At 38.2% G+C, this 10,480-nt stretch overlaps 1 protein-coding gene across 1 annotated transcript in view; it reads left to right on the top strand.

Moving 5' to 3' along the window:
* The window catches only part of LOC107581463 (immunoglobulin superfamily member 21-like), a 107,488-nt gene that overhangs the window by 50,704 nt on the left and 46,304 nt on the right, over positions 1 to 10,480 (top strand). Inside the window, exon 3 of the mRNA XM_016267036.1 lies at positions 7,109 to 7,227. Coding sequence (XP_016122522.1) covers positions 7,109 to 7,227 — 119 coding nt within the window. The remainder of the gene's footprint in view (positions 1 to 7,108; positions 7,228 to 10,480) is intronic.

Raw genomic sequence — 10,480 nt, 5'->3', positions numbered from 1 at the left:
ATAGATAGATAGATAGATAGATAGATAGATAGATAGATAGATAGATAGATAGATAGATAGATAGATAGATACTGACAAAAACACAAACGTGCACACTTCACATATCCTTTCCCCTGTAGCCTCTTGACACGGCATTCTTGCTTAGACATACGCATCTCATCTCTTGGAGTATTGAGGAATAATAATAAAGTTTTTGTTTTTCCATTTTGAACAGCACAGGATTTGCCAGTCCCATCACCGTCTTACATGACAGTTTGAATTCCCTGAAAACTCAACACCACACAAGGTGTCAAATGAGACATTATTACAGTGCAGATTGAAATTCTGTGTCTTTTCTAAACTTTCCTCTCACAACCCCCCTTAAGGAGGCTACGTTGTTGAAAATTAATTCTGTTCCATTTTAATATTTAATATAATTCAAAATGTTAGGTTTTTTCTTGTTCTTTACTAGCTTCTCCTTGTCACAGAGCTGCCAGTGTGTTATGATGGAAAGTTTGAGCTGGCAATCAAATCTCAAACAGGTCCGCAGGACTCTCCCCTTGCACTCTGACCTGGCCCTCTTCTCTCATTACCATGGACAGCTCAGTTCTCTACCTGTTCCTATGAGACCCAACTGCTCTTGGCAAAACATTCAGCTTTATACTCTGAAACAAAAGCACTTATGCCCACTGGGCCCTCCAGGGCCCTTCAGGAGAAGCCCGTTCTTCAATAAAAGCCCCTGATTATCATGCACATCTATCAGATTTTTTTCATGCCTCTTCACCGAAACGCAACAACAGTGTTAAAAGAGAGAGATGAAATATACTGTGCCACTGAAGCATGTGATGTCTCTTTTTAGTCTGGAAGTGAGGACACTGTGTAGTGGAGCAGCACTGACTGTTATATATCTTGTCGAGAAGGTGAGCAAGATGGCTTGTGTTCATGCCAATTGCACTGATTTATGAGCGTTTCATTTTCAAATGTGAGATTCGAGGTAGGGTTAATTTTGTCAGCCATTTTAATTTAGTCTTAGTCTTTTAAATTAGTCTTAGTCCTGTGTCAAATGTACTTTTTAGTTATTATCACATTTAATCAATCATGTCCTGTTTTTGTTTAGTAAATTTTTAGTCGACGAAATGTTTGAGCATTTTAGTCTAGTTTTAGTCATTGAAAACTTATTTTCGTCATTCTGTTTAATGGTTAGATAGATACTGACAAAAACACAAACGTGCACACTTCACATATCCTTTCCCCTGTAGCCTCTTGACACGGCATTCTGCGGGAGATCCAGAGCACCCAGACGTATTATCTCTCTGTTTCATTCCAGAGTGGCAAGAAGCCACACCAGTAGGCCTTGCCACTCTAATTCAGTTCTCAGCATTTCGTCTGTAAATAAATGCACCAGTAAGGGTCTTTCTAGAAATCGAAAACAGAGAGATAGACATGTCTGCCTCTAGCTTTGGGCCACAGAAGTTTGCTTGTTTTCACATTACCGCTTCGTCTGCTTGCATGCTGCTTAGACGTACGCATCTCTTCTCTTGGAGTATTGAGGAATAATAATAAAGCTTTTGTTTTTCCATTTTGAACAGCACAGGATTTGCCAGTCCCATCACCGTCTTACATGACAGTTTGAATTCCCTGAAAACTCAACACCACACAAGGTGTCAAATGAGACATTATTACAGTGCAGATTGAAATTCTGTGTCTTTTCTAAACTTTCCTCTCACAACCCCCCTTAAGGAGGCTACGTTGTTGAAAATTAATTCTGTTCCATTTTAATATTTAATATAAGTCATAATGTTAGGTTTTTTCTTGTTCTTCACTAGCTTCTCCTTGTCACAGAGCTGCCAGTGTGTTATGATGGAAAGTTTGAGCTGGCAATCAAATCTCAAACAGGTCCGCAGGACTCTCCCCTTGCACTCTGACCTGGCCCTCTTCTCTCATTACCATGGACAGCTCAGTTCTCTACCTGTTCCTATGAGACCCAACTGCTCTTGGCAAAACATTCAGCTTTATACTCTGAAACAAAAGCACTTACGCCCACTGGGCCCTCCAGGGCCCTTCAGGAGAAGCCCGTTCTTCAATAAAAGCCCCTGATTATCATGCACATCTATCAGATTTTTTTCATGCCTCTTCACCGAAACGCAACAACAGTGTTAAAAGAGAGAGATGAAATATGCTGTGCCACTGAAGCATGTGATGTCTCTTTTTAGTCTGGAAGTGAGGACACTGTGTAGTGGAGCAGCACTGACTGTTATATATCTTGTCGAGAAGGTGAGCAAGATGGCTTGTGTTCATGCCAATTGCACTGATTTATGAGCGTTTCATTTTCAAATGTGGGATTCGAGGTAGGGTTCATTTTGTCAGCCATTTTAATTTAGTCTTAGTCTTTTAAATTAGTCTTAGTCCTGTGTCAAATGTACTTTGCCCACTGGGCCCTCCAGGGCCCTTCAGGAGAAGCCCGTTCTTCAATAAAAGCCCCTGATTATCATGCACATCTATCAGATTTTTTTCATGCCTCTTCACCGAAACGCAACAACAGTGTTAAAAGAGAGAGATGAAATATACTGTGCCACTGAAGCATGTGATGTCTCTTTTTAGTCTGGAAGTGAGGACACTGTGTAGTGGAGCAGCACTGACTGTTATATATCTTGTCGAGAAGGTGAGCAAGATGGCTTGTGTTCATGCCAATTGCACTGATTTATGAGCGTTTCATTTTCAAATGTGAGATTCGAGGTAGGGTTAATTTTGTCAGCCATTTTAATTTAGTCTTAGTCTTTTAAATTAGTCTTAGTCCTGTGTCAAATGTACTTTTTAGTTATTATCACATTTAATCAATCATGTCCTGTTTTTGTTTAGTAAATTTTTAGTCGACGAAATGTTTGAGCATTTTAGTCTAGTTTTAGTCATTGAAAACTTATTTTCGTCATTCTGTTTAATGGTTAAACTGATAAAAAAGTATTTGCTCAAAATTATAATCGCAATGATTGTTGTCATTTGAGAAGTTTATTTTTACATTTTAGGTATTGCACTTTTACCAGTAAGCACACACCAACAGAATATGAACTCATACAGATGGTTATTATAGACTATTTAATATATAAATTAATATCAAAGACTTGCAGATAAGCACTCTCTCTGTTAACATTAATAAAAGCTTTTTACAATACTATTCCTAATAGTATTTCCAGTAATTCCAAATTGCAATAATGTTTCTCTATTAAAACAACATTTATTCAGCAACCACAATCGCAAACAAAATAGTCAAGATCTCATGACAGAACACAGACTGACTGAATGGCACTTTCATTTAAGCTGAACATCACACATGGAGATCGCTAAACTCCAGCTTACTTGTTTGTCGGGGTTTTCAGATCATCGTTGGTACTTCCGCAATGAAGAGTGAGCGTGTGCGCATGATTGGCAGAGTGGAAAAATTAAGCTAAACACCGGGCAGAAAAAGTATCCTTTTAACAGAGAAGCTCTGATTTGTTGATTTGAATTAACCGTGAGGCTATAGGCGCCGACATGAATTTGAACTCTTAATATCTGACAACCGCACACATGAAAGCTTGTGTAGTAGAGGCACGAATGATGGATTTACATCCATGCCCTTACAATCCTGTTTTGTGCAACATTTAGATTTTTGTCTTTGAATTTTTAAGAATTATTATTTTTATTTTATGTACCATTTTTAGGTTAAATTGTATGTTTTCTATTTTATTTTATTAATCTCGCAAAGTTTTGTTTTTGCTTTGTTCATCTTGTAGGCTCTTTGAAAGTTTGCTGAGGCATCCTAGTGGCATTTAAACATTTAAATTTGATAAGTTTTGGTTTGTTTTGCTAAAGGTTTTTTTTTTTTTTTTTGCAAGCCCTTTGAAAATATCAGAGGCCCCTATATGGTGTTTCAATTGAGATTTTATGTTTTTTTTTTTTTTCATGTTGGTTGACCCTTTAAAATGTTGCAGAAGCACCCTAATGGCATGCAATTTGTAAGCAAGCAAGTAAGTAAATAAATAAATAAATGTTTTTTTTACCCATTTGAAAGTTTGCAAAGAGCCCTAGTGGCTTTATAATTCAGTTAAAATTGTGTAAGTATGATTCCAGCAACCATGAACACCGAGATTGACGTCAGCCATTGAAAAGTTGGTCAACCATTACTGTGGTCACAACGACCTTCATTCATGAAACACAAATAATTGATTTCTTTGTAAATCGTTCACAAATCTATTCATGCATAAATTGCCACGTTGAATGGAATTGGTCTGTGAACTGTTTTTTAACTATTGTTCAAGGCCCTATAAGTGAATGTTCGAGTGAAAGATCACCTCAGCTGACTTATGTGTTTGATGACTCATGAAAACATGAGCTATTGTGAATATTCCAACATCATAAATTCAGCCTCGGACATATTCTAACATCATACGCCCACAACGCCAATAAGAACATGTCTCAGCTGAGAAATTCATGGCACATTTCTATAATTACTGAATGTTATATTCCTGGCAGCGAGCGCTCTGTCCCTCTCAGCGCGCGCACACACACACACACACACACTGCAGAGTGGCAGGACCTGGCTAGGCAAATCCCTTCTTGCCTCGGTGTGATTTAGTGCTAATCGGCTTTTTATTACTCTCTGATTAACAATCCATCTACATTTTTAGAGCACAGTGAGAGAGAGAGAGAGAGAGAGAATACAAAGAGGGTGAGAGTGAGAAAAAATGTGAAGAACCTGGAGTTTCAGTCCCATTGAGGTTATTTTGAAGAACTGAATACCAGAGCGAGCCAGACTATTGTGCAACATCGCCGGCATTTCAGCAATCCAAAGAGGAAGTATGCAACAGAGGGGAGAGAATGAGCGAATAAGAGACAGCGAGTGTCGAAAGGCAGAAAGAAGGAGAGGTGGAGAGGTAAGAGAGGCAGGAATCAAGAAATGTGCTGGCTGGGATTCAGAGACCCGGGCAGTAAAGCTCATCCAGAGAGAGGACACTTGCAGGGTGGAACGTGAGACCAATGCCAATGTACAAAGCTGGAGCCAAACCTCTCATCCAATCATCATGGTCCATGCATGTCAAGCAGCCCTGGAAGTAAGGGGAGAAAAAAAACGAAGAAAAACAACAATAAAAACTCTAAAAACTGCCAATAGACGGGGGTTAAAATTATAGACATCTGTGAAGAGAAATGGCAGAGTGGTTTTGTTTACAGCCGCTGCTTTGTTGCCATCGCCATGATGGTGAACACACTGCAATTAACTCTGCCTGTGTTTCTACTCATCAAGCCTAAGTGAGCTATCTGAGGTGCGGGGGGGAAAGAAAGCCGCGGTGGGGAGGGGTGGAGGCGTACATGAAAGGAATGCTTATGCACTTGTGCTGAGAACTCACCCGCTGCCCTCATTCAATATAAATGAGCTTGGTTTCACTCAATTTCTGCTTGCTTTAAAGGGGCTGAGCAACAGGACATTGTCGACCGGTGTCGAGCTTATGCAGATGCTGTTGAGATTGTTAAAGGATCACTTGACTGAAGCGAAGAGAAAAAGGCTGGGAATTGTTTTTGTTGTTGTTATCATTATTTTTCATGAGACTTGAGAAGTTATGCTGTTCAGAATTTGAAACAAGGACTCAAAAGATTTGCAAACAAAAAAGACCAAAAGTTTTTTTAAATAAATCACATTACTTTGATAAAAATGTATCACAATTTCCACACAAATAATAGCAAATGTTTCTTGAGCAGCAAATCAGTATAATAAAATGGTTTCTGAAGGATCATGTGACACTGAAGACTGGAGTAATGATGCTGAAAATTCAGCTTTGACATCACAATAATAAATGTCATTTTCAAATATATTAAGAATATAATTATAATAATATTTCACAATATTACTGTTTTTAATGTATTTTTGATCAAAGAAATACAGCATTGGTGAGCCTAAGAGACTTTTTTCACAAACAGAAAAAAATCTTACAGACTCCAAACTTTTGAACTGTAGAATTTATCTGCAAATAAAATAATAAATGAAATATCCAAAAACATTACTTAATTTGAAAAAAAAGAAGAACTATTTGACAAGTTATACTATCTTATGCAATTTTGCTTTTCAATTAAGTGTACTTGTTGGATGTTTTTCATGAAAGGCAAGATAAAATACTTTCTTCTTTTTTTTTGGTAGCATAGAGCTCAAAATTGGGCATCATTATAGTTTCCAAGATGAAACTTGGCTCACATTTTCTAATCTATTTTTATGGTTTGCAGCAATAGCCACTTTTACTCAACCAGTACAGTAAGTAATACAGCCTCCTGTTTGTTTTATTGGTTGACCTGAGAGAGAAGATGCAAAGAAAAAGAGAGGAACAGAATGGAACAGGAAAAAGCTACAAAAATGTATCACAAAGTCAAGCATTTGAGTATTCCTATATCAGCCATCGTCAGCAGTCTAACCCCCTCTGTGGGGCTCCAGGGACAGCAGAAATGGATGGATGGAGTGAGGCATTATGGGAATTTGTTGAGCCAGCAGACAGACAACTGTTTTCTTAGGCAGTAGTCTCTCTTTTCTTTTACCTGGTACATTACTATGACAACACACCCAGTTGCTTCAGCTTCACTGCAGTCTCTCTTCTTCTACATGAGGCCAGGAAGGACAATTGTCCTTGATCTGCTGCCTGCAGCTGAAAATCTCACTTTGATTTGCATTGTAGTCCATGCTCAGAATGCAGAATGAAGCCTTTGACTCTTTGGAGAAGTCTGTATTATAATAAAACAATTCTTTTGTATATTTTATTCTTTCCTTTGGAGTTGCAAAGAAATGTGCTATTACGTTTCTAAGCAATTGGATAAAAAAAAAAAAAAGGTTTTCACCTTGAAAGTGTTAAAAATGTAGTAGTAGTTTACACTGAAGGAGAAACCAGAACCATATTTAAAGTCCAGAATGTCATTGAGAATGTCACTAAAGAGCTGCCAGAACACCCTAGCATCATGACAATAGGCAAACTTTGCTTAGATTTGTTTAAAAATTGCTTGAATCTAGTTTCAGGATGTATGTCTGTCATGGGAGCTTGACGTAAGCCTCCATAATCATATTCAGTCTTTGAATCACTGAAAATGTCTTACAGTTAATTTTGATCTTTTTCCACAGGCTCCCAGAGGTCCGGATCTCAGACAACGGACCTTATGAATGCCATGTTGGAATCTATGACCGAGCGACACGGGAGAAGGTCGTCCTGGCATCAGGGAACGTCTTTCTTACCGTGATGTGTAAGTATAAATGCACTTCCGAAATGTTCCCTTCTGTATTTTGTCTCCATCAAGCTTGTGGAACAGCATGCACTAATTTGAAACCATCTTCAAACAAGAGGATGTAACTGTACAGTATATTCAGGATTAAGTGGACCATAATTTGCTCAGATCGACTTTTGGCATTATGTAGTTGACAGGAAAGTGGCGGCGTTGCATCCAAAAGCTGACCCCAATCTCTTTCGTTGTCCTTTAACTCGTCGCCAGAGGTTTTGAAGTGCTTTATCCTGTGTTTGTTATTTGGAAGTCTGCCTTATTTTCTCTGTTAGAGCTTGGCAGGTTGGTCCAGAATGGGCTGATCATTAAGGCTGACTGTCTCCATGTGATAAGGACCTTTGAATGGGAGGTAGAATAGCGTCTGTGTGTGTGTTCATGTGTAATTCATAACACTTCACTTTGAACTTCCCCACTTGCTGCTTATATTCATGCTGTGCTGCAAAGCATCATTTGGGAAACTCGGAGACGAAAATGCAAAGATTACAAAGAGAGCTAATTTGCTTTTAATCGTTGTACGCATGTTCCCATCTCTTATTTATTTTTTTGGTAAGACTTTATAAGAGCTTCCCTAACTTTCATAAATAAGGCATAAACAAACCTTATTAGACCATTATCTAATGCTTTGCAGATCGTAATTCTACAGTGAAATAGTTTAAAATGTAAAATAACTTTATTATATTCATATTTGAAGATAATCTCCTACAGTATGGTTTCCCAAATGGGGGTTCAGGAGTTGATAAGAAGCTGATAATTAATTATGTCGAATGTTAAATTAAAATAAATAAATGGGACTGCATGATAATTGCAAAATAGTTTCATGCTACTATCAAATCAAAGTCTGTAATTGAATTAAATAAAAGTATATATTATATATATTATTTCTTTTATTTTACAGTACAATTGTAATTTCCAACAGTAATATATTTCCAATTACCGTTAAAACATGATTTTATAATTAGAGTTTAAACATACTACAAATAATATTATTATAATCATCATCAACATCAGAGAACATACAAATGTGTTGTTAAATTATTGAAATAGTAATTTAAAACTCATAGGGTTAGCCAGGCACTAACATAATGACAGCCGGCCTATCTGATATGTCTTGGTTCATCCAGTTGTCTGAGATGTAGCTTGGCATTAATAAGGAACCTCATCATTGTGTGGTCCTCAGGCTGATAGTTCTATCCTGGAAAACTGCTGAGCTCTCTGATAAGACAGACTAGAAGTCGGTGAAAAGCCCTAGAAGGGCTGATGTGAATAAATATGCCCCTGAATAAAGAACGCCACTTCCAGCCCCCTGAGATGGAGAACACAACCCAGTAAGAACGAATTACATGCTCGTTGGAAGCCTTGTCGATGGTAGAGTTGATATTAATGGGCTGCTCTTTATCAATACGAGATGTTTTGAAGAATCTAGCTTGTAATTGGTTAGGAATCAAAGAAAAGTGTGTGCGCCTCATCTAGCTGACACTCGTAAATCCCTACACCTCAACAGGGGAAGAAGGATAGCCTCTAACATTGTGGCTAATTGCCATCTAAGCTGAAACAGAATTATTCATAACCTATTAGTGTGGCTTGTTCACCGGGTGGAGGGGAGAAAAAAATCATGACGAGTGACAGAATGAAAATGAGTGAAAAAAGTTCATTAATAGTGTAGGGTAAACAGTGATAATAATTTAATAATTTAGCTCAAAGGTGCTTGTCAATGCGGGCATCTGCAGTAGTTTGTTGTTGTTGTTGTTGTCATGTCTCTTTTATTTATTTTCAGCTGTGAAACAACGGCCCGGGCCAGTGTTGCCAACTTGTGGACCAACTCATTAGTGCAAAAGAAAATTAAAGCCGTGATTAGAAATTCGTAGATACTAAACATGGTAGGATTACATACAGGTAAGTTGACATGAACGAGTGGTTCTATCATAGGCCTGCATAAAACAGTATACAATATAAAAGACAATATACAAGAACAGTAACAACATACACAATGACCTGAAGGATATGCGTGTTCATTCAAAGAAAGGTTTTCCTATGAATTAATTAGAGAACAGTCCATTTCTCTGGGCATTATGTGTCTTTCCTATGAGGAAAATGAGTGAGTTTCTCTGCCCACATTTCTTTGGGCAATAAAACCAGTGATATCAGCATTGGTTGCCATGGAACCAGAGGCCTGTTCTGCCTTTCGGAGGTGTTAGATGCATTTCGGGGGAAGGGTCTGTAAGGGAAACAGGTCAATTTAGCTCAAAGGGAATCATTTAAGATTTTAAAGGGACCTCCACCAATAATATGTAAGGGAATTTGGACAGAATCACTGTTTTACGGTGATTCTGGCCAGCGAGTCATTGAACGAGCCGTATGACATCAATTCTGCAATGGATATTTATATCCAAAATATAGTGAAAACACTATTAATTAGCACGGTAACAAGGTCGGCAGTTTAAGACATTAACTTGTGAGCACAAAACACGAGATACTTCTCTTTTCAATATAAATAAGGCTTTATTGGATAAATCTAAGACATATAAACTAATCTAACACACGTATTCACACAAGTTGCAGAAAGAGAGAAAGTGAGGAAATAATTCGTTTAAGAGAATGAAAATGTGAAATCCCAAGTTTACAGCAATATGTGCAATAGCATAGATCTGAACAACCATCAATCACTTAGTTAACCCTCGCATTGTGTTCCTCAATGAGGTTAAAATCTATATTAAATGCACCAGTTCAGCTAGGATCTGAAGGCACTTGCTTTCCTGTGTGCAGGGTTCCCTTCCTTGTCTGGTTGCCGAAAGGGGTTTCCCGCTTTTCTGATTGGCTGGAGGTTCAGTCTTGGGAAGCCAGTGGTCGGGCGTTGGCTGGCGACGCGGAGTTGTGGCCTGGTTGAAGTTTTAGACGGCACTCGAGGTCGGACTCGGAGACACGGCATTAGGCAAAACTTAACTCAGAACATGAAACTCTCAACGGAAAAGAAAAGAAACTAAAGTAAATAAATAGAAGTAAAGTTTGACGAGACTAGGTGGCGTTTCTCCTCATGGTTTTGGAGGAGATGGCATGCAACACAGAGTATGCTCAAAAAGCGCCAAGAAGTGCTGGCTAAAAAGCATATAACTAAAAAGCCGCATGGCTAAAAAGCATATAACTAAAAAGCATGACTAGAAGCGAAAAGCTAAAAGCTAGACGCTAAAAGCTAAAAGCTAGACACAAAAAGCTAAAAGCT

Source organism: Sinocyclocheilus grahami, unplaced genomic scaffold, assembly GCF_001515645.1.
Source record: "Sinocyclocheilus grahami isolate Dianchi unplaced genomic scaffold, SAMN03320097.WGS_v1.1 scaffold3.1, whole genome shotgun sequence".
In the NCBI taxonomy this organism is placed as follows: domain Eukaryota; kingdom Metazoa; phylum Chordata; class Actinopteri; order Cypriniformes; family Cyprinidae; genus Sinocyclocheilus; species Sinocyclocheilus grahami.
Note: the sequence above shows the minus strand (reverse complement) of the source record. Positions and strands in the feature narration are given on the sequence as shown.